This window comes from Lagenorhynchus albirostris, chromosome 16, assembly GCF_949774975.1.
Source record: "Lagenorhynchus albirostris chromosome 16, mLagAlb1.1, whole genome shotgun sequence".
Classification (NCBI taxonomy): domain Eukaryota; kingdom Metazoa; phylum Chordata; class Mammalia; order Artiodactyla; family Delphinidae; genus Lagenorhynchus; species Lagenorhynchus albirostris.
This window is the reverse complement of record NC_083110.1, coordinates 82,441,941-82,466,626: the sequence shown is the minus strand read 5'-3', so window position 1 is coordinate 82,466,626 and position 24,686 is coordinate 82,441,941. Positions and strand designations below refer to the sequence as shown.

General features: G+C 37.9%; 1 protein-coding gene across 1 annotated transcript in view; it reads left to right on the top strand.

Moving 5' to 3' along the window:
• Positions 1 to 24,686, top strand: part of TCERG1L (transcription elongation regulator 1 like) — a 190,573-nt gene that overhangs the window by 948 nt on the left and 164,939 nt on the right. Inside the window, exons 2-3 of the mRNA XM_060126594.1 lie at positions 1,407 to 1,553; positions 2,311 to 2,491. Of these exons, the coding sequence (XP_059982577.1) occupies positions 1,407 to 1,553; positions 2,311 to 2,491 (328 nt within the window). The remainder of the gene's footprint in view (positions 1 to 1,406; positions 1,554 to 2,310; positions 2,492 to 24,686) is intronic.

The following is a 24,686-nucleotide window of genomic DNA, read 5'->3' as shown; positions in this document are numbered from 1 at the left end:
CCCTAGGTCTGCCTGAGTCGACCAAATTACCTAGTGTCATATTGCACTTTAGAAGAGTTTGGCGTTTAAAACCTGGAATTAAAAAGGAAAAGTGACTGTGCCTTTGATTAATGGTGTAACAGAGCAAGGGAAGCTGGTTTTGGCAAGATCCATTGTTTGCTATCTAACTAGGCAGATGCATTTAAATCAGAGAATAACATGTATTTTATTCCAATGACTGTCCTAATTAGCATATTCAAATGAGTGGATGTTAGAATACACCACATAATTAATTTAATTCCAATATTATATTGTGAGCTTTTCTAAAAGATGTTAACTCTCCTAAACTGGTCTTTACATGTAATGATACATCACATATGTGGTACTGGATATGGTATTTTGATGTGTGATGCAGTTCACGTTGGGGTTTTTTTTGAATAAGCGTTGGTAGCTTTTTTGATATTTTGAAGGGGTTGTCATATGCGAGTGCTACCACTAGAGGTATATGGTGTCAAGGAACTACCTTTTATTTTTTTTCCGTATAGAAAATGCTTTTTTTTTTCTTGTGTAAATTTAAAACGAAAAATCTCCCCAAAACTTAGTATTAATCTTTAAAATATTTTGTGCTACCATATTTTCTGTTAAATAACTATTTAAACCAGAAGAACATTTTCACATAACAGGAAATTCAAAAATGCTTTTATGATTTTAGAACAAATGCGTATTGAAGTATTCCGTACCATTGAACAATGATCTTATTCTCCACTGATAAGGATTCAGTTAATTTAATTAGAGAGACTGTCTCCTAAATTGTCTGCCCCCTTTCAACGTTTGCTATTTTATTCTGTGCATTGGGGTCTTCAGTTATGTGATAAGCTCATTTATGTTTTCTTTGCCTTGGAATCTATTTGCATTTGCGAACCTTGGGAAACTTTGAATCCTAACCTCTTATTTTAAAAATATTACTTGTGCCTGTTTTAAAAATGATAAATATTAATATAAAATGATATATGGAAAAGAATATCATAAAATATAGCTCTCTGCTTGCTTATAAAAAGAATTCAAGAATTATAAAAGGAATACCCAGCATTTCACCTTTCCCTTGTGGTTTTTCATATTCTCAGGGCAGAAATCCATTTCTTACCATGTTCTCATGGTTTTGTGCTTAGAAGTTTTTTCTTAATATTACAGAAAGCAGTGTTGTAAATGCATTGTGATGATTCAGATATGAAAAATTTTTACAAATTTTTAGAATTTTGAATGTTTGTGGGGGTTTTTTGGACTGGGAAAAAGGAGATTTTTCTCATAATCAAATGCATGCATTTTAAAATTCCCTTTTAAAGCAGCTATCCCAGCATCTTTTGGTACAAAGGAGAGTTGATTGATGTAGGCTAATGAGCACACCCTTCTCTTTTCTTGGGTTTCAGTGGCTGTTTGGTGGTCATTCTCCATCGATTGGACTGTCCCCCTCTTCCACTGTGGAATTGGTGCCCATTTTTCCACATGTCTGCCCATCTTCTCTTCCACTTCCCATTGGGAAAAGTTGGATAGACAAAAGGATACCTAATTGTAAGGTAAAAATGCAGCTAGCCTGATTGGATAAATGGGCTGTTAATTTTTAAGTTGTCGGGTAATGCTGTAACAGAAATCACTGTGTATTTTTAGTTTCTAACTGCAATAGATCAACCAGCTCGGTCTGGAGAGAAGTCTTTTCAGAATAAGATTGGTCTGTTCAAAAGCACCAGTAGATGGTGGTGGTGGGGGATTTTGTTTTAGCTTAAAATATTTGGTTTCCATAGGATAATATAAAATTCCTACTTCTGAATCAGAAGTACTACTTTTTGAATTTTTCAGTTTTTAAATCCATAACTATTGTTCAGAATCTAGCCTTCAACCTTATATAACTCAAGTGTACATTTTAAAAGTAAGTTTTCCTTGGTATTATTGCTTTGAGTGTTCATCTTTCGGATGGTTTTTCTTGCCTTTTGAATTCAAATATACTGGCTACACTTTGTTTACCTGAAAACCAATAGAAAGCAGTACAGTGACTTGTTCTACAACACACTGCTTATCTCACTGGGGTGATTCTATATCTGTTAACTGGCGGCTGGGATGAACTAACCAAGTCAATAGCTGAAGACCAGCCCAGGAGACTTAATGAGAAGGTGACTGGTATCAGAGCCCTGTGGCTCTTCAGGTTTTAAGATAGTGGCCTTATAGAATCTCCATGCATAGAATCTCCAATGTTCAACGTAAGACAAGTATTTTACAGTCTTCAGCGTTTGTTCTGTGCATGGCCTTAAGTGTTATGCTTGCTCTCTCTTTGGACAGATCTTTTTTAATAATTCCTTTGCTCTGGACTCAACATGGATATATCCTGAGGAGTCAAGATTGTTCCATGGGCCTGAGAAGCCTCAACTGTTGGCAAATCAAGTAGCCGTGTCTCTGTCCAGGCCCGCTCCTGCCTCTAGGCCTCTTCCCACAGTGGTGTTAACACCTCAGCCTATCCCAGGTTGGTGCCCAAATAGCTGTAAAAATGTGTGGTTGTTTTTTGTTTGTTTGCTTCTGCTGTAGCTACAAATTAGCTTTGGGTATGAAAACTATGTTGGTCACTTTAATGAAACAGTTCTTTCAGTAAAATATAATTTCTTTTTTCACGGGTGTGATTCCTTTTCATAATGAAATTGAGTTTGGGGTAGATTATTCGCTGTGTTTTTGGAGGATGGAATCTGCTTTAAGGCGAAGAGATGGCTGAGGGGATTCGTACAGAATCATATTTTTGGTGCTCTGTTTTTAGAATTGGACCAAATCTTCTGCTGATAGCTCTTAGTAGGAGCCCTAATTGATCAGGCAACTCATTTAAAAAATGTTCCTTATGTGGGGTGAGGTGCATAGCTCCCTGGTCCGCAGGACACGGGCACATGTAAGATTTTTATACGTTTTGCCTTCACGAATATGGGGTGATATTGGCGATGGTCTGTAAATGTGTGCTGTTGGGAAGATGGGTTTTGTTCTCTCTTTGGAGTCTAGTGACCTAAAAGAACAGTTGTCCTGGAACAGACTCCCATGAAATAACCCCTGGTTGAAAGATGGTATAATAAACCTATATAGTAACAAGAGAATAAAATCATCTTATGAATTTTTTAATTGATTTTTAAAATCGCCTTAACATATGATATTAGAGAAGCAGATGTTTCTCATGCGCAAATTATCTTGCAACACCTTCCATTACGGAATGTTTTATGACTTCAGAATTATATTATCTTCCTTGTAATTTCCTACCTACCAAGATTGTCCCAATATGTAGCGCTAAAATTTAGTAATAAGGACGTGTATCTGTGGATAGTTCAGTGCTGGTTTAGGAGACGTATTTATTTTCTTCTCTCTCTTTCTACCTTATGTATTATAATTTGCTGTGTCCTGTTTAGTAATAAGTCAGGAAGAACACTCAACTCTTTGTGTTTTTTCATAGGCCTTAATGATTCTTGACTGAAACTTGCCTTCTGCCCTTGTAATCATCTATTACTGAGTTGTTAAAATCTGAATAAGCGTCATACATACATACACTTATAAACATTTTACACGAAGATGATCACATATCCTTTTTAATTGAACGATGACAAAGGATGATCAGATAGCATGTAATATATGGTATTCCAGGGCTTTGGACGTCTTTTTCAGTATATGAAAGGATAATATTTTACTTTCCTAATGCACTGGCAATGCTGTCACCAAAATAATCAGCACATTTAGTTTAAAAAACAGTGAAATTAGTTTAACTGTTCCAACAAAAGCTTTGAGTGACCTTTCCTCCTGTCCGCTCACTCTTGAATAGCATGTAGACATTTGTATTATACCTCTGTCCTCTTAGAAAACTCATACTGTGAACACGCTAACTACCAATTTTGTCGAAGAAGCTTATGGCAAATTATCATAGCTTTTATATCATATGGACATTTTGACTTGCCATTGTGTGACACCTATTTCATACTTAAAGCATATTCATGTTAATTTTACCTTTTGACTTTTTTTTTTTCTTTTTTTTTTTGCGGTACGCGGGCCTCTCACTGTTGTGGCCTCTCCCGTTGCGGAGCACAGACTCCGGACGCGCAGGCTCAGCGGCCATGGCTCACGGGCCCAGCCGCTCCGCGGCATGTGGGATCTTCCCAGACCGGGGCACGAACCCGTGTCCCTTGCATCGGCAGGCGGAGTCTCAACCACTGCGCCACCAGGGAAGCCCCACCTTTTGACTTTTTGACTAAGCCTTTTTAAAGGACAAAATAAAACAATATTTCTTACTAACATGGTCGATCATAGAATAACTGTCCACCCCATCTAACATTTATCAAATTTCTGCTTTTATTCTTCCTTGGATTTTTTTTTTTTTGGACTCATGAACCATAAGAATACAACATGCTTTACTTATCTTTTGGAGAATAATGTATCTGTGCCCAGAGGTATTTTACTAACAGTCGTATATGCATTTGTTCTGAGATGGCGTTTCTGAACTGCTTCATGAAAATTTTGATTTTTTGATACATTTCAGATTCTTAGAAATTACTATTCTAGAAACGTGTTAAGTGACTGTTAGTCCAAAGAACACATTTAGGGTGTTGTTTACATGTTTGTTGTTTATATGTTACTAACCAGTTAACCGAGAACCTGGAAGGGGGAGCAAGTAAAGGTGGAAGGTAGGGTAGCTCCCAGTCAGTTAAAAGTTAAGGTACATTGTTTCAATTTTAATGTAATTAATGAGAAATATAGCCTCATTAAAACATTTTACATGTAAATTTTCAGATATGTTGTTAAAAGTTATTGTTATAATTGCTATTAAGTCATATCTTGCTATATATTGATAAATTGAAATATTATATTGGTTTACATTATATAAAGTTATGCATTTATAAATATAAATATTTATACACACTATATTAATATATAATGTATGAATATATGATATGATTGATATTTTAAGTTGATCCATTTGTAAATTGTTATATTCAGAAGCAAATGGCCTTAGAATCTTAGATATATTTTATTGATCCCCTTTCAGTTAATCAATGAAGCACTATTAGAACTCCAGGAGAACCAGGAGAGTGAGTCAGACTCACCTCATTTTATTTTTTAATTTAATTTAATATTTTTTTTAGATTTTTTTAACATCTTTATTGGAGTATAAGTGCTTTACAATGTTGTGTTAATTGCTGTTGTATAACAAAGTGAATCAGTTATACATATACATATGCTCCCATATCTCTTCCCTGTTGCGCCTCCCTCCCTCCCACGCTCCCTATCCCACCCCTGTAGGTGGTCGCAAAGCACCAAGCTGATCTCCCTGTGCTATGCGGCTGCTTCCCACTAGCTATCTACCTTACGTTTGTTAGTGTATATATGTCAATGCTTCTCTCTCATTTCGTCCCAGCTTACACTTCCCCCTTCCCTTGTCCTCAAGTCCATTCTCTACGTCTGCATCTTTATTCCTATCCTGCCCCTAGGTTCATCAGAACCATTTTTATTTTTTTTTAGATTCCATATATATGTGTTAGCATATGGTATTTGTTTTTCTCTCTCTGACTTACTTCACTCTGTATGACAGACTGTAGGTCCATCCACCTCACTACAAATAACTCAATTTCGTCTCTTTTTATGGTTGAGTAATATTCCATTGTATATATGTGCCACATCTTCTTTATCCATTCATCTGTTAATGGACACTTAGGTTGCTTCCATGTCCTGGCTATTGTAAATAGAGCTGCAATGAACATTTTGGTACAGGACTCTTTTTGAATTATGGTTTTCTCAGGGTATATGCCCAGTAGTGGGATTGCTGGGTCATATGGTAGTTCCATTTTTAGTTTTTTAAGGACCCTCCATACTGTTCTCCATAGTGGCTGTATCAATTTACCTTCCCACCGACAGTGCAAGAGGGTTCCCTTTTCTCCACACTCTCTCCAGCATTTATTGTTTGTAGATTTTTTGATGATGTCCATTCTGACAGACTCGCCTCATTTTAAACAGGCTCATTACATTTTCCTTTCTTGGATAGATAGTACATTTGTGTAATAATCATTCTTGACAATGGCATTACGTAGCATGAGCTCCAATGATGTGACACTAGAAAGTGGTTTTGTTTCAGTAAGCATGTGGTCTGTTGAACTGAGTTAGAAGGTGTGATGGGCAGAGATGTCAGGTGGGTGACCTCTGAGGCTCATGTTAATATTGCTTCCCTCCTGATCTATGGTTGGTTAAGAAGTAACTGCACTGCAGCAACGTCTCATAGAATATTAGCACAACTTGAACGAATTTGGGTAAGTCATCTAAAATTTAATAAATGTTTTGAAGGACTTTATTTTTGATATATACTAGACTCACTTATGTTAACGATAGAGGTAATGATTTGCTGTTATACTCAGACCTGAAGAAAGCCTGTTGGCCACTTAGAAGCGTGAAGGTCAGTCGTGTTCCCACCTGCATTCGTCAGAGGAGCTCCTGCAGGTGGTGCAGACATGGGCTCTGCTAGGCGCCCTCGCAGCACATGCTCTCCTGGGGAAGTGCACTCTGTAGATGATTACCCAGCACTGCCTTCCTAGGGGCTCTCTGCAGGCGTCCAAGGAGGGTCTCAGGAGGGTCATCAGGGAAGGTCTCCAGGGGATGGTGTACCTGAAACACACCACAAAGATCAGCAGAACCTGACCAGGGCAGGAGAGGGAATGGAGGAGTAGGACATGTAAAGTCACAGACTCATGACAGATGTTTCATCAGGTGATGACAAGCAGTCAAGCAGCCTAAACCAAGGAGGAGAGTGGGGGTGGGGTGCGGCGGTGGTGGTGGGGTGCGGCCGTGGGGGTGGGGTGTGGCAGTGGTGGTGGGATGGGGCCGTGGTGGTGGGATGGGGCAGTGGTGGTGGGATGGGGCCGTGGTGGTGGGATGGGGCCGTGGTGGTGGGATGCGGCCGTGGGGGTGGGGTGCGGCAGTGGTGGTGGGGTGCGGCCGTGGGGGTGGGATGCGGCAGTGGGGGTGGGGTGCGGCCGTGGGGGTGGGATGCGGCAGTGGTGGTGGGGTGCGGCAGTGGGGGTGGGGTGCGGCAGTGGTGGTGGGATGCGGCAGTGATGGCCCAGCTCAGGGCCACTTCGTGCAAGATGAATCCCATCATCCCACGGGACCTGTGTAGTCAGTCCTGGGCGCTGTCCAGAGTATCCTGGGATGTTCCATCATTTTTCAGCTTGGGAGCCATGGTTTCTTTAGGAAAGTGTAAATTTGTCCTCAGGAAGCAGAGCAGACAAAGAAAGGGCCGAGTCTTCTCCCCGAAAAATAAATGCAAGCGTCCAAAAATATGCAAAGTTACAACTGTACTGGAAACTAAAGTCTCCAGTGAATAACTTAGTGGCTTTTTAAGGAATTATCCCTAATTACAGTGTGAATGGGTTGAACTGAGAAATAAGCTGGGACTCATTCATTCCCAGTCCTCAGAGGCTGATGCAGGAAAGGCGAGGACGCATGAGGACACAGGCACCCCCTCCTCTTCAGGAGTCTCTGCACTTAGGATGAGACCCCATCACTTTGTCTCCAGTCTCAACATCTCCCTTCTCCCATGCAGTGCTAAGTCCCTCTTCATCCCAGGGAGAAATGGGCTTGCATTGCTTCTAAGGATATGAGGTTTATCACAAGTAGAGGTGGGAGTAGGGCCAGCGTGGAAATCGTGCTTTCCAAAGCATCCCTGTGCTTCACTTCTAAAAATAAGAACTTCAGAGTCCTTCAAGCTATTCAGAAATACAAGTGCTTAGATTCAGAGTATCAGGCAGGAGAATAACTTACTCAGCTTCTGTCCGGTAAGGACACATGGCATTATAGTTTGCTGGAAACCGGAGATTTGTCTAAAAGTTGTCTATATCACATTGCCTTTTGGCTGAAGATCAAAGAGCCTGATTCTACCAATATCTTGTTGGAAAAAAAATCCTGGCTGTGCCATTCAAAGATGACTAGAGAGAGAGGGAGGGAAAGTGGAAGATGAGGTGGGACAACAGAAACTGTTCTGCTTCATGAAAGATTTGTTTACTCAAAAGATGCAGAAGAAAGAAAAATCTGGGAAACAGCTTTTGTACAGGAGCTTGTAAGCATTTTGCATAAATCACCTTTCAGTTTACCTTAATATGAACAAAAGAGCTTTATAGAAAAGCGGTAAAAGAAAAATCGAAAGTGAGCTGGCGGAGGCATGAGATCACGTGGCAAGACGGTTTGAACTGGATGATGGCAGACAACATAGACGGATTCTCAAGCATGTGTAGCTGTGGCAGTGAACAAAGGGATGGTAATCATGAGAAGGTGACAGTGAGATAGAGAGCAAACAACACATCGATGTTGATGTGATCTCCTCGAAAAACAAACACAATGTGACAGACATATTAAATGTGGCCATGACATATACCTTGCTCACTGTATCCTGGTGGAGTTTACAAATGGGAGAGCCACTCCTTCCAGGAACACCGAAGTGGGCACAGCTTCAGATCAATGTACAGCACTAGATGTGATCACCTGATGCGGAAAACTTTAGAGAATTAGGAGGAAAAATGTTTGTGATCAAAGTAATATATGCCCAACAAGAAAGGCATCCATACGCATAAGCAAGGAAAAGACTTCAAACAACCGACGGATAGACTTTCTTCACGTCTAATGTTCTCACCTCAAGTTCTACTTTGTCTCAAGTTAATGTTGCTGTCCCTCTACATTTCTATTTTATCTTGCTTATCAGTGTTTACCTTGTCTTTTGTTTTAAGCTTAGGTCAGTCATTTAAAGGCACAGTCTCTTCTTTTGCCTTTAAAAATGGAGTTTGGTGTACCTATATTTGAATTCCTATTTTTATGTTTCTTCTGTCATATTATTATATCCTGTTTTTTTTGTTGTTTATTTTTGTTTTTGTTTTTGTTTTTTTTGTGGTACATGGGCCTCTCACTGTTGTGGCCTCTCCCATTGTGGAGCACAGGCTCCGGATGTGCAGGCTCAGCAGCCATGGCTCACGGGCCCAGCCGCTCTGCGGCCTGTGGGATCTTCCTGGACCAGGGCACGAGCCTGTGTCCTCTGCATCGGCAGGCAGACTCTCAACCACTGTGCCACCAGGGAAGCCCTATATCCTGTTTTTTTGTAGTGTTTTGTTATTTCTTTTAGTCCGTTTTTATTCTTTTGCTGTGCCATGTATGTTTTGTTTGATTTTGTTCATTTTTGTTTTATATGGTGATTTGGAATATGTTCATACTGATCCTATTTTCTCAAGCAATTACCAGTAAGATTTTTAAAGAAACAGATTTAAGCTTTATGTTTCCCTTAATTTTCAAATTATGACAATACTATCACTTTAGAATTCTTTTATAGACTATGAAAAATTTGGGAAAAACTTATATCATAATTTTTTTTTCTCTTCAGTTTCCCCCACTAATTGAGAAATTAATTGAAAGCAAGAGCTAAGAATGGGGAAGTCAGGTTTCAAACTATCTATAATCGTCAACAATTTTTGTCAATAACATAGAATATATGTAAATGTTCATTAATTTGGTTACAGGAATGACTGAAAATTTCTAAGCAACTTTTTTCCCCCAAACTGAAGCTGAAAAGAATAATTATAATCTGAATACGTAACGTCAAATTATGTTGGTAAAATTGGGAAGAGGAGAATTGAGAAATCTGAGGATACAAATTATTTCAAAATCCCTCCTGTAGTTAAAAGAAGCTGAAACACTAGGAAACTCTCATGCTGGAAGCCCAGAAATTATTTCAAAATCCCTCATATAGTTAAAAGAAGCTGAAACACTAGGAAACTCTCATGCTGGAAGCCCAGAAAACAAGGGTATTTAAGACTGACACGGGACAAGACATCCTGCCCCACAGCCAGCCTTAGAAATATGAGTAAAAGCAACAGCCACCTACCACTGGTGCAGGGACCGGGTATGGTGAGTGACCCTCTTCTGTGATGCAGGAATTTGGGGATGGCCGAAAGTTAGGGGGACACAAATATTAAGACTATCAGACACCCTAGAACTTACTCTAAGAAAAAGACATCGTTAAAGGATTTTGAAGCCTCTGGGGCATAGTAGGAAACTGTGGCAACAAAATTCAAATCCAGGTCAACACCTGAATACATTGACACATCTCATTCAGCTTGACAGAAGAAGGGGTGTGCCCATTTCCAGGAGTAAATCCTAAGTACCTCATTCTCTGTCGTTCTAATCATGATGTCTGGCATTGAATAAAAAAGTTACAAGACACACAAACAAAGCAAAAAATGATAAACCATTGTCAAGAGATAAAGTAAGCAACAGAACCAGATCCTAAGATGACATATTTTGGAACTCTCAGACAGGGACTTTGAAATAACAATGATTAATATATTAATGAGTCTAATGGAAAAGGCGGGCCACATGCATGAAAAGATAGAGAATTTTATCAGAGATATGGAAAAGATAAGAAAGCCAAACTGAAATACTAGAAAAAATAAAACATGGTATCAGAAATGAAGAATTACTTTGGTGGACTCATGAGTAGATGTGATACAGCCAAGGAAAGTATGAATGAACTTAAAGATAGGTCAACAGAAACTACTAAAATTGTAACACAAAGAGAAAACAGTGAAAAAATGGAGCATACTTTCAGAGCTATGAGATAATATCAAGTGGTTTAACATACATATAATTGAAGTTTCAGGAGGAGAGAAAATGAGGGGGGAAAAAAACATTTGAAGTCACAGTGACCAAAGGTAATAAACAATTAATAAAAGTTATCAAAACATGGATCTAAGAGACTTAGAAAACCCCAAGACTGAAAATGAGGCAAAACATATTCAAACTTCTGTTTCCAAGGTTAAGAGAAAATCTTGAAGACAAACAAGGAAAAAAAGACACGTTACACAGATAGTAAAAATTTTAAATTGCAGGAGTTGTATTGTAAGAATCTATACAAACCCCAAAGCAACAAAGTGACATCTTTAAAAGACTGAACTAAAAATCTCTCAGTCAAGAACTTTATACAAAGCAAAAACAATTATCAAAAACTAAGGCGAAATGAAGATTTTTCCCAAACTAAAACTGAAAAGAATTAATTGTCGGTAGACCTGCAGTTCAAGAAATTATGAAGAAGCTTATCAAGCAGAACTAATATAATAGCAGAGAGAAACTTGCATCTGTACAAAGAAATAAAGAGTACATTAAGGTAAAATATATATTTTGCCTTGTTTTTAATTGCTCCAAAAGATAATTAACTGTATAAGGATAAGTAATGGTGAGTGATGTAGTATGTGCATATAGCATATGTGAAATCAAAACGATGTCAACAATCACAAAAGATGGGAGTAAGGAATTGGAAGGCTATAACTGCAAAGCTCTCATCATACATTAAGTGGTATGATGTTATTTGAAGGTGAACTCTAATTAATTAAAATACATATTATAAAGCATATAGCAACCACTTAAGAATTAAAAAGAGTTATAACTAATAAAACAATAGAATAACAATAAACAATAAAATTGGAATCATAACAAATACTCAACCCAAATTCAGTCAGAAAAAGAGAACAAAAGATCAAAGCACAGAAGAAGTAAATAATTAAAAAAATAATAACTACAATGTGGTATATTTAAATAAAAAGGTGTAGTCACATACAGACCGAAAGTGAGAGGATGGAAAAAGGTTCTCCACACAAATGAAAATCAAAAGAAAGCTGGAGCAGCAATACTTTTTCAGACAAAATTGATTGTAAAATAAAAACTGTAGCAGGAGACAAAGAAGGACACTACATAATGATCAAAGGATCAATCCAAGAAGAAGATATAACAATTTTAAATATACATGCACCCAACATAGGAACACCTAAATATATAAGGTAAATGTTAACAGACATAAAAGGAGAAATCAACAGTAACACAATAATGGGGGGGGGACTTTAACACCCCACTTTCATCAATGGACAGATCATCCAGACAGAAAGTTAATAAGGAAACACAGGCCTTAAAATGACACATTAGACCAGATATACTTAGTTTATATTTATAAAGCATTCCATCTGAAAGCAGCAGAATAAACCTTCTTTTCAAGTTCACATGGAACATTCTCCAGGATAGATCACATACTGGGTCACAAATCAAGGCTTGGTAAATTTAAGAAAACTGAAATCATATCAAGCATCTTTTCTGACCACAATGCTATGAGGCTAGAAATCAACTACAAGAGAAAAAAACTGCAAAAAAATGCAAACACGTGGAGGCTAAACAATATGCTACTGAAAAAAAGAGAGAGGAAATCAAAAAACACCTAGAAACAAACAAAAATGAAAACATGATGAACCAAAACCTATGGGATACAGCAAAAGCAATTCTACAAGGGAAGCTTATAACAATACAAGCTTATGTCAGGAAATAAGAAAAATATCAAATAAACAACCTAACCTTATGCCTAAAGCAACTAGAGAAAGAAGAACAAACAAAACCCGAAACTAATAAAAGAAAATAAATCGTAAAGATTTATGATAAACCTTAAATAAATCATAAATCAGAGCTGAAATAAATGAAACAGAGACTTAAAAAGCAATAGAAAATATCAGTGAAACTAAAAGCTTGTTCTTTGAAAAGATAAACAAAATTGATAAACCTTTAGCCAGACTCATCAAGAAAAAAAGGGTGAGGGCCCAAATCAATAAACTCAGAAATGAAAAAGGAGAAGTTACAACTGACACTGCAGAAATACAAAGGATCATAAGAGACTACTATGAGCAACTATACGCCAATACAATGGACAACCTGGGAGAAATGGACAAATTCTTAAGAAAGGTAGAATCTCCCAAGAGTGAATGAGGAAGGAATAGAAAATGTGAACAGATCAATTACCAGTACCAAAATCGAATCAGTAATTTAAAAACTCCCAAAAAACAGAAGTCCAGGACCAGTTAACTTCACAGGTGAATTCTACTAAACATTTAGAGAAGAGTTAACACCTGTCCTTCTGAAACTATTCAAAAAAAATTGCAAAGGAAGGAATATTTCTGAACTCATTCTATGAGGCCACCATCATCCTGACACCAAAACCAGACAAAGATATCACAAAAAAAGAATATTACAGGCCAATATCACTGATGAACATAGATGCAAAAATCCTCAACAAAATACTAGCCCACTAACTCAAACAATACATTAACATTATTCACTGTAGACGTATTATTGCCACAGGCATTAGTTTCTGCAAAAATCCCTTGGTCAATAATGTGTTAAAGGATCATACACCATGATCAAGTGGGATTTATCCCAGGGATGCAAGGATTTTTCAATATCTGCAAATCAATCAATGTGATACACCACATTAACAAATTAAAGAATAAAAACCATACGATTGTCTCAGTAGATGCAGAAAAAGCTTTTGATAAAATTCAACATCCATTTATGATAAAAATTCTTCAGAAAGTCGGCATAGAGGGAACATACCTCAACATAATAAAGGCTATATATTACAAACCCACAGGTAACATTATACTCAATTGTGGAAAGCTGAAATCATTTCCTATAAGATCAGGAACAAGACAAGGATGCCCACTCTTGCCATTTTTATTCAGCATAGTTTTGGAAGTCCTAGCCACAGCAATCAGAGAAGAAAAAGAAATAAAAGGAATTCAAATTGGAAAAAGAAGAAGTAGCACTGTCATTGTTTGCAGATACATAGAAAATCCTAAAGATGCTACCAGAAAACTACTAGAGCTCATCAACAAATTTGGTAAAGTTGTTGGATACAAAATTCATATACAGAAATCTGTTGTATTTCTATATACTAACAATAAAATATCAGAAAGAGAAATTAAGGAAACAATCCCATTCACCTTCGCATCAAAAAGAATAAAATACTTAGAAATAAACCTACCTAAGGAGGAAAAAGACCTGTACTCCAAAAACTGTAAGATGCTGATGAAAGAAATTGAAGATGACACAAACAGATGGAAAGCTATACCATGTTCTTGGATTAGAAGAATCAATATTGTTAAAATGACCATACTTCCCAAGGAAATCTACAGATTCAGTACAATCCCTATCAAATTACCAGTGGCATTTTTCACAGAACTAGAACAAAAAAATTTTAAATTTGTATGGAAACACAAAGACCCTGAATAGCCAAAACAATCTTGAGAAAGAAGAATGGAGCTAGAGGAGTCACACTCCCTTACTTTAAATTATACTATTGATAAAAAGCTACAGTAATCAAAGCAATATGGCACTGGCACAAAAACAAACACATAGATCAATGGAACAGGGTAGAGAGCCCAGAGATAACCCCACACACTTATGGTCAATTAATCTATGACAAAGGATGCAAGAATATACAATGGAGAAAAGACAGTTTCTTCAATAAGTGGTGCTGGGAAAACCAGGCAGCTACATGTAAAAGAATGAAATTAGAACATTCTCTAACACCATTTTCAAAAATAAATTCAAAATGGATTAAAGACGTAAATGTAAGACTGGATACTATAAAACTCCTAGAGGAAAACATAGGCAGAACACTCTTTGACATAATTTGCAGAAATATATTTTTGGATCCATCTCCTAGAGTAATGGAAATAAAAACAAAATTAAACAAATGGGACCTAATTAAGCTTAAAAGCTCTTGCATAGCAAAGGAAACGATAAACAAAACAAAAGACAACTTACAGACTAGGAGAAAATATTTGCTAACGATGCTACCAACAGATTAATTTTCAAAATATAAAAACAGCTCATACAGCTTAATATCAAAAAAACAAACAACCCAATAAAAAAATGGGCAAAAGATCTAAATAGACATTTCTCCAAAGAAGACATACAGATGGCCAACAGGCGTATGAAAAGATGCTCAATATCACTAATGATTAGAGAAATGTATATCAAAACTACAATGAGGTATCAGCTCACACCAGTCAGAATGGCCATCATTAAAATGTCTACAAATAATAAATTCTGGAGAGGGTGTGGAGCAAAAGGAACCCTCCTACACTGGTGGTGGAGATGTAAATTGGTACAGCCACTATGGAGAACAGTGTGGAGGGTCCTTAAAAAAACTGCAAATAAAGTTGCTCTATGACCTTGCAATCCCACACTTGGGCATATGTCTGGAAAAAACTCTAATTCAAAAAGATACATGCACCCCAATGTTCATAGCAGCACTATTTACAATAGCTAAGACATGGAAGCAACCTGAAAGTCTATGGACAGAAGAATGGATAAAGAAGATGTGGTACATATATACAATGGAATGTTAGTCATAAAAAAGAAAGAAATAATGACATTTACAGCAATGTGGATGGGCCTAGAGATTATCAAATTAAGTAAGTCAGATGGAGAAAGACAAATAATATATGATTTCACTAATATTTGGAATCTAAAAAAAGATACAAATGAACTTATTTAGAAAACAGAAATAGACACACAGACTTAGAAAACAAACGTATGGTTACCAAAGGGGATAGTGGGGATGGGGGGAGAGGTAAATTAGGAGTTTGGGATTAACATATACACACTACTGTATATAAAATAAACAACAAGGATCTACTGTATAGCCCAGAGAACTATACTCAATATCTTGTAATAACCTATAATGGAAAAGAACCTGAAAGAGAATATATACATATCTGTATAGTTGAATCACTTTGCTGTACGCTTGAAACTACTACAACATTGTAAATTAACTATACTTCAATAAAAATAGAACTAAGCCAAAGTAAAGAAATAAAGAAATACAAAGGTATAAACTTTATAATTAAAAGGAAAGATTTTCATCCTTATATATATTATGTCCACAAGAAACTCATTTTTAATATAAAAACCTAGAGCAGATGAAAGTAAAAACGTGGAAAAGATACAGCATGCAAATCAGAAGAAAACTGGAGTACTGTATTAATATTAGGTAAATTAGAATTCAGAACAAGAAGTATTGCAGGAATAGGAAGGGACACTCCATAACTAAAAATTCATAACTAAATACATACCAAGAAGGCATAACAGTTCTAAATGTGTGTGCATCTAGCAAAAGAACTTCAACATACGTGAACAAAAACTAATCAAACTTAAGAAAGAAATGGACAAGTCCATAATTATGTTTGGAAATTTCAACACTCATCTCCCAGTAATTAATAGAGCAAGAAGGAAGAATATCAATAAGGATTTACAGAATTTACACAATACTATCCAGTAACTTCATTAAATTGACATTTATAGAATACCTAACAATAATATAATACATTTTTTTTGTATATATGGAACATTCAGCAATACAGACCTTATTCTAAGCCACAAAAGTCAACAAATTTTAAATGAAAATATACACAATTTGTTCTCTGGCCACAGTATAACTAAATTAGAAATCAATAACAGAAAAATACCCAGAAAAATTGCCAAACATCTGGAAATTTAAAAAAATACTCCCGAATGACCCATGGGCCAAAAAGGAAGTGGCAAAGAGAATTGCAAAATATTTTGAATTGAATAAAACTGAAAATCAATATTAAAAATATTATCACAGAGCATAGCTCCAACAGTGTTCAGATGGAAACTTATAGCACTAAAATGCCTACATTAAAAAATAAATTTTCAAAAACTATTAGCAAACCAAATTCAACAGCACATTAAAGGGACCATACACCATGATCAAGGGGGATTTATCCCTATGATGCAAGGTTGGTTCAGCATATCCAAATCCATAAATGTGATATAGCATATTAATAGAATGAAAGATAAAAATCACATGATCATGTCAATAGATGCGGAAAAAGAATTTGACAATAATACAACATTCTTTTGTGATAACAACCCCCAGACTTCAGCAAACTGGATATTCAGGGGCCATACTTCAATATTACACTGACAAAGGACATCTATGAAAGAACCATATCTAACGTTGTATGTAAGAGTGAACACCTGATGTTTTCTCTCTAAGATAGAGAACCAGGCAAGGGTTTGTGCTTCCACCACTTCTTTGCAAAATTATACTTGAAGACCTAACCAATGCAATAAGGCAAAAAGAAAAGGAAAAAAAAAAGCATGAAAAGCATACAGATTGGAAAGGAAGAAATAAAGCTGTCTCTATGTGCAGACAAAATTGTTGCCGTATTGACCATCTCAAAGAGTCTACCAGAAGCTGCTAGTACCAATAAGTGAATTTAGCAAGGCTGCAGGATGCAAGGTCAGTGTGAAAATTCAATAGTATCCCTGTATGACCAGTAATAAATAACTAGACATTAAAATAAATAGCAGTCTCACTAAAGCACTAAACCCAGAAAATATTTGTGGATTAATCTAACAAAATATGAATCCTGAAAACTACAAAACATTGAGTGGAGAAATCAAAGACTAATATATGGAGTGATATTTTGTATTAATGGGCTGGAAGACTCAGTACTGTTAAGATGTCAGTGCTCTCCAAATTAATCTATAAATTCTGTGTAATCCCAAACAAAATCCCAGTTTCACAGAAATTAACAAGCTAATTCTATAACTGATATGGGAAGCCAAAGGAAGTAGAATGGCCACGACAGTGTTGAAAATGAACAGCAAATGTGGAGATCTCCTATGGAACAGATGTGAATGCTTATGATAAAGCTACAAGAATGAAGGCTTCGTGGAACTGGCAAAATCGGAGGAACAGAGATCAGTAGAACACAATCATAGACCCTTCAGAAATAGACACACGCATACATGGTCAACTGATTTTTTTACAAAAGTGCCAAAGCATTGAGTAGAGAAAAACTTGCCTTTACAATAATGGTTTTGGAACGGTTGAACATTCATCTTTAAAATAAACAAACCTTGATAAATACCTTGTATCGTATATAAAAATTACCTCAAAATAGCTTATAAATCTGATTTTAAAACCAAAGTCCTAGAACTTCTCAAAGGAAACATAAAAGAAAATTTTCTGACCTTGATTTAGGCAAAATGTTTTTAGATATGACATCAAAAGATGAACCATAGAATAAAATGCATTGATAATTGGATTTCATCAAAATTATATACTGTTGCTCTTTGAAATGACTTTTAATAAAATGAAAAGAAAAGCCACTTACTGGGAGAAAATATTTGCAAAGCATAGATCTAACAGAGAATTGATATCCATAATATACAAGGAACTCTCATAAAACAATAATAAGAAAACAAGTAACCCAGCAAAATATGTGATCAGACACATCACCAACAGAGGTATATAATGTCAAATGAGCACATGAAAATAGGCTCAATGTTATCTATCATTAGGGAAACGCAAATAAAATCCGGAATGAAGAGTCCCTACACACGTACTGGAAGGGCTATCTATTCTATACCCAGAAATCTCACTCCTAGGTATTTACCCAAGAGTAATAAAGAGATGTTTCCACACGAAAGCCTGTACACAGATGTTTATAATGGCTTTATGAGTAACAAAACCTGGGAACAGTCCAAATAGCCATTCACTATTGCATGGATTGACACACTCAGGCACATCCAAACTATGGACCACAACAGAAACCACCAGGAATGGACTTCTAACACACGCGGCGACATGATTTAATCCTAATAGATCGTGCTGAGCGGAAGAACCCAGAGTCAAACGTTTGTATCATAGATGATTCCTTTTTTTTTTTTTGCGATACGCGGGACTCTCACTTTGCGGCCTCTCCCGTTGCGGAGCACAGGCTCCGGATGCGCAGGTTCAGCGGCCATGGCTCACGGGCCCAGCCGCTCCGCGGCATGTGGGATCTTCCCAGACCGGGGCACGAACCCGTGTCCCCTGCATCGGCAGGCGGACTCTCAACCACTGCACCACCAGGGAAGCCCGATGATTCCCTTTTCATGACGTTATAGGAAAAGAAAAACTATAAGACCAAAATAGATCAGTGGTTTCCAGGGATTGGTGGGAGGAGGGTACTGACCACAGAGGGGCAGAGGGCAGGTTTTGGGGTTGTGGACAGTTATCTGATTGTGGTGGTGGTTACATGACTGCCTTTGCAGAAATTCAGAGAACTGTACACTAAGAGAATGAATTCCACTGTAGATAAATTACACCTGAATGCACCCAACTTTTAGAAAAAGAGAGACTTAAAGAGACATACCCAGTAAAATGTGTGGCGTTTATTGACCCTTGTTTGAACAAGGCATACAGAAAATTGTGAGACAACAGGAGAAACTGGAACAGTTGACTAAGTGTTTAACAGTTTAAAGAAATGATTGTTTAAATTTATGTATTTTATTTATTTATCTTTATTTTTGGCTGCCTTGGGTCTTCGTTGCTGCACTTGGGCTTTCTCTAGTTGCAGCGAGTGGGGGCTACTCTTTGTTGTGGTGCGTGGGCTTCTCATTGCAGTGGCTTCTCTTGTTGAGGATCATGGGCTCTAGGGCACACGGACTTCAGTAGTTGTGGCTCGCGGGCTCTAGAGTGCAGGCTCAGTAGTTGTGGCACACGGGCTTCGTTGCTCCGCGGCATGTGGGATCTTCCCAGACCAGGGCTTGAACCCATGTCCCCTGCATTGGCAGGTGGATTCTTAACCACTGCGCCACCAGGGAAGCCCAAGAAATTATTAATTTTGTTAATTTGTAAGTGTTGTTAGAGTTCTACGCTCATGCTTTTAAAAAGAACCTGTATATTTTAGAGATGCCGGCAGAAACATGTACAGCTGAAGTAAAATCTGTTATGTTTTATCAGTAATCCAGGTGTGGGTGCTAGGAGTGCAGGTGTGAAGATGAAACAAGCCCAGTCATGAGCTGATAATCGTGGAGGGTGGGTGATGGGACGTGGGATTCATTATATAATTCTCTATTATATTACTGTTGAAAACTTTCATAATAAAAATTAAAGAAAAAAGTAAAAAGTAATATCATGAAGGACACTTCAAGAAATTGCAAAGAGTGATTTTATAGATTTCATATACTTGCCACAGTGCAACAAAACTGAAACCTTAAAATAAGCTGTAAAGAGATGCCCAGCAGTCTTGAAGTTAAAAGGCTGCCCCCAAAATAAATGAACGAGACAGAAATCAATATTACAAAATAAACCTTCTATAAAGTAACCAAACATGATGTGCCCGTATTAGAAGTCATAATATGTAGCCAACAGCACTACAAGGCAAATGTGGAGCCAGAAGTGATGTGTGAACTATGAGAGCACAGGCACAGAATAAATCAGCTTAAATCAAGGCATTAGAAACGTTTCCTTAGCGAAAACTAAGGAAAATCGGAGGAAGCAAATGATAAAAAGTAAAGGCAAACAGTTATAGTTTCAAAAACGGAAATGAATTAAATTGATGAAAATCTCCCCTCCCGTGATCAGAAAAAAAGAAACGCATTCAATGGAGACATCTCTGCTTGATATCAGCAGCTTTTTAACAATTAGAATAACTGATTTCTGGCAGCTTTTCAACTTGAATCACGATGGAGCAGCCCATCTACACGCCCACAGGTCTCCTCCCTCTTCTACCTGGGCAGGTGCGTGGGGACCTTATCCTCACATTTTCTCTTAGCCTGAGTCCCCTCTACACCCTGACACTCCATGGATTGTATGGGTAAAATCTCTCAAACTCCAAGGAGAATCTTCTCCTGATACAGTTTTTTTCAGAACATAGAAAACGGTGAGGCATTAATATAGATTATGAGGTTGGTTACCCATTTTACCCATGTTTTTCAAAAATAAGAGAAAAGAAGAAGCAAATATATTTTATGGGCAGATCTCAGTTGTAAAGTTAGCTGTACAAATCCTAAAAGTATTATTGAACGTTTAACTGTATAGTGACGTTAATATCTGCCAAGGTTAAGTGGAGTGCATTTCATGATTGTAGAAATTGTGTCACAATAAGAAAGGCATTGACAACATCGTGGCCATGTGTTCATTTCATTAGACTACAGGAAGGTGTATCGTGTGATAAAAGTAAACAGCCATTAAAAAATCAGGAAAGTAAAAACTGAGCTGTAATTCCTTAACATGATACATAATATTTCTCTAAAAACTGCCACGTCACGTGGCAGGCATCACTGCCGTTCGCATGAGAATCAGTCACTATTTTTTCTTTACTTTGGCTGTTTTCTGGAAGTTCCAGCCAGTGCAGTAAGAAATGAAACAGAAACACCACTTGGGGTTTATATACTTTTTTGTATTTTGAAAACTCACAAAATTCAACTTAAAAACTCTCAGAATTAAACAGCCGGTTCATCAAAATGGATTGATAAAATATAAACATACAAAAGACAACACAGTCCCTACCTATTAATAGTTATTTAAATATAGCAGCAGGGATGAGCCTCTGTTCACACAGCATGGGCAATGCATAAAGTTCCTGGGCACACTGTCAACACAGGTATACAGATCAGAGCCTTCACTATGAATGAAACCTAAAAAAGAAAACAAAGAATTTGCTGACTTTGGAGAGACTCACTGTGAGCTTGGATAGGAAAATGGAACATTGTGATCATATCAATTCTTCTCAAATTAATTTATGGATATAATATGCTAATTATATTACTTTTTAGAACATGAGAAGATCATTTAAAATTGTTGATCATGGAAATACACATGAGATGAACAAATATATACTTTAAAAAATCTATGAAGGACTTAACTTATTATTCTATTTTATTTATTTATTTATTTTTGGCTGCGTTGGGTCTTCGTTGCTGCGCATGGGCTTTCTCTAGTTGCGGCGAGCAGGGACCGCTCTTCGTTGTGGTGTGCAGGCTTCTCATTGTGGTGGCTTCTCTTTGTTGCAGAGCACGTGCTCGAGATGCACGGGCTTCAGTAGTTGTGGCATGAGGGCTCAGTAGTTGTTAGTTGCTCTGAGGCATGTGGGATCTTCCTGGACCAGGGCTTGAACCCATGTCCCCTGCATTGGCAGGTGGATTCTTAACCACTGCACCACCAGGGAAGTCCCCAACTTATTATTCTAAAGTTACCTCATTTTTTAAAAATGTGGTACTGATATACTAATCTACATATAGATTAATGCAATGAGTTTTAAGAGATTGTTATATAGGACAATATTCTAATACCATAATAAAAGACAGACAGAAACAGATGACTCACAGAATGATTATAATGGTCATTATGCAATATATGGTTTACTCACAAGTAATTCAGGTAATGCAAATTTAAACCACCGAATATAATACTCCCCTATTAAATTAGCACAGACTTTCAAAAAGCCTTGGTGCTCCTTGGTGTTCACAATGGGGCAATAGAATGTACGCCCATTCGTACATGGTATTAAATGTAGTGTGTACTGTGTCATGGAAGTTGGCTTTCAGATCCTCTGAGAAAATTAATATAATTTCACTCAGTGGTTCTCCTTCTATGGCAAGTTAAAGGAAGAACAAATATGTATGCACAGTGATTCAGCACCTCGTAATTTATACCAAAAAGGAAAAATAAAATCTCAAATGTCCATGACTAAATAACTGGTTAAGTGAGTTACAATATAGCAGTAAAAATGAACAGTCTTCAACCATTAGTAGCATCACGTTCGGAAGATTATTTAGACAAAAGAATGCTTTTGTTTTAGTAAATTTTTAGAAGCAGGTTACAACACGAATGAACAGGATGGTACCAGTTTTGAGAGCATTGTGCACACACAGTTCACACACATGCTGATAAAAGACGGAAGGAAACATCCGAAAGTGTTCATAATGGAAATTTCTGAATGCTGGATGTAATATCTTTTATTTTTCCTTTTTAATGAGCATGCGTTACTTAGGTTATACAGAATTTACTTATACAGTATAATACAGAATGCCATAAAATACATGAAAATACTTCTTTCTTCTTCGTGCCATTGAAAATGAGAATATTCGGTGCTGTTTGAGCCTCTCGTCAGCCGTGTGACTCTGACAGCACTGTAATGGAGTTGTGTCCATCTTGGAGTTGCTGTTTCCACAAAGAAACAGCCCCGCTGAGGCAAAGCTTGATTTCTTTTAGCCACTCCTCATATCTGGGTAAGGAGGAGTTCTCCATCTTACAGCCGCAGCGTTAGACGTCTGGAAGAACGCTGGGCAGAGGTCTCTCGTTTCCTCCTTAGAACTACCCTGTGGGGCCTTGGGGTCCAGCGCAGGTGGCAGCGCAATGGTGTCCCCGCAGAGCGCCCCTCCTGAACGGTCCGGTCTGACTTCACCTGAGATCGTACGTCCAGGTGCTGGTGTGGGTGTGGAGTGTAAAGTGTAAATAGACTACTCACTCCTAGTCGGGGATCAGCCCCACTCACTAGGAAGTCAAACCATGATGCTCCCGCTGTCCCTCTGCCTCAGCCCTCAGACTGGGGGTGGGGGGGTGACCCGATGCCTCGCGATTTCTGGAGGAAAAGGATAAACAGATACAGCTTTCAGGTCCTCAATTTTACTTAGAAAGTTGGGGGAGACACTCTACCTTCCTATCATGGAAAAACAGATATTTCAGGAGAAGATGCAGATGTGTTTGACTCTTAGAGACAACAGGAAACCCGCAAGGGCACTTCAGCCTTGTGGTGGCCCATTTAGTGCCTGTCCTCCACCCAGCTGGTGTACTCGTGCCTCCCTCCAGCTCCTGAGCAAACTATTTCGGGTGCTGGCAACCGGGGCAGGGGGATGCCCGTCCAAAGGCCGATTCGCCCCGTGACAGCCAGTGGGTAAGAGCTTTTACAGACAGAGGAAGGGGGCTACGTGCAGAAGCAATACAGTCAGCTCTGGCAGTCATCTTGAAATTGGGCATCGGTGGTCTGACCAGCATCATCTTGATCGTTTTAGGTACAGGGAATCTTCAGTTCCAGACCAGCATCATCTTGATTGTTTTAGGTACAGGGAATCTTCAGTTCCAGGGTAGGTTTGTTCCCATTTTCTTGAGGCCAGTTCTCGGAATCGTGGCAGCTTATGTCATGGCTCCAGCCTGGTCATCACGGAGTTAACTTCCTCCACCTGGCGGGGGTTTCCGTATCTGCAAGACAGCTCCCAGGATATGGCTCAGAATATGATCTATAGCCCTTGAGGAGGAACTAAAGGTCCTTGACTATACTTAATGACTAAACTATTATGATTTGGTCTCCTTTGATCGTTTTCCTCTGTTTCTGCATTTTCTCACTTCTCTGATTAAACTTATTCTTTGGCTAAATTTCTTCCACAGACAAAAGGCAGGCTGAGGACGTAGGGTCGGGGTGGGGGGGAAGGACCCTAGGGTCCTGCTCCGCTTCAACTCCACTAAATATTTACAAACATCGCTAGTGTATCGGTGCTTTGCCGCACATGATACGCTATTGTAACACAGTTTTGCATCCTACTGTGATTTACTATTTTAGTATATATTTCTCAATAATAGCATAAATTAGTAAATGTTGTCTTGAATGAATGTTTCAGAATCCAGCAGATGAGGCAGAGTTTCCTTAACATCAGTAGCCAGAGAAAACGATTTCCAGATTTTCACTGTCTGAAAATATTTTGTAGGCACTTTGGCATCCTTTTTTGATAATGCTTTCTGAGACTTCTTATAGGCGTCTTAATCTAAATTGTCAGAGTCTTTCACTTGCTTTAAAGGATGCAACGCTGCCTTGCAGAACCACAGAAGAGTTGATGAACAGGAAAAGGATTTGTTTCTTTCCTTCTACTCTCGAGCTCTTTAATTGCACTTTCAAAATTCCGCTTTTGCCTTTGCTGTCTAGGACTTCCGGTGCGGCATCTAATGCAGGAGTGACGGTAGGGACTCTGCAGTTCCCGTTTCCAAGGGATGCTGCTAA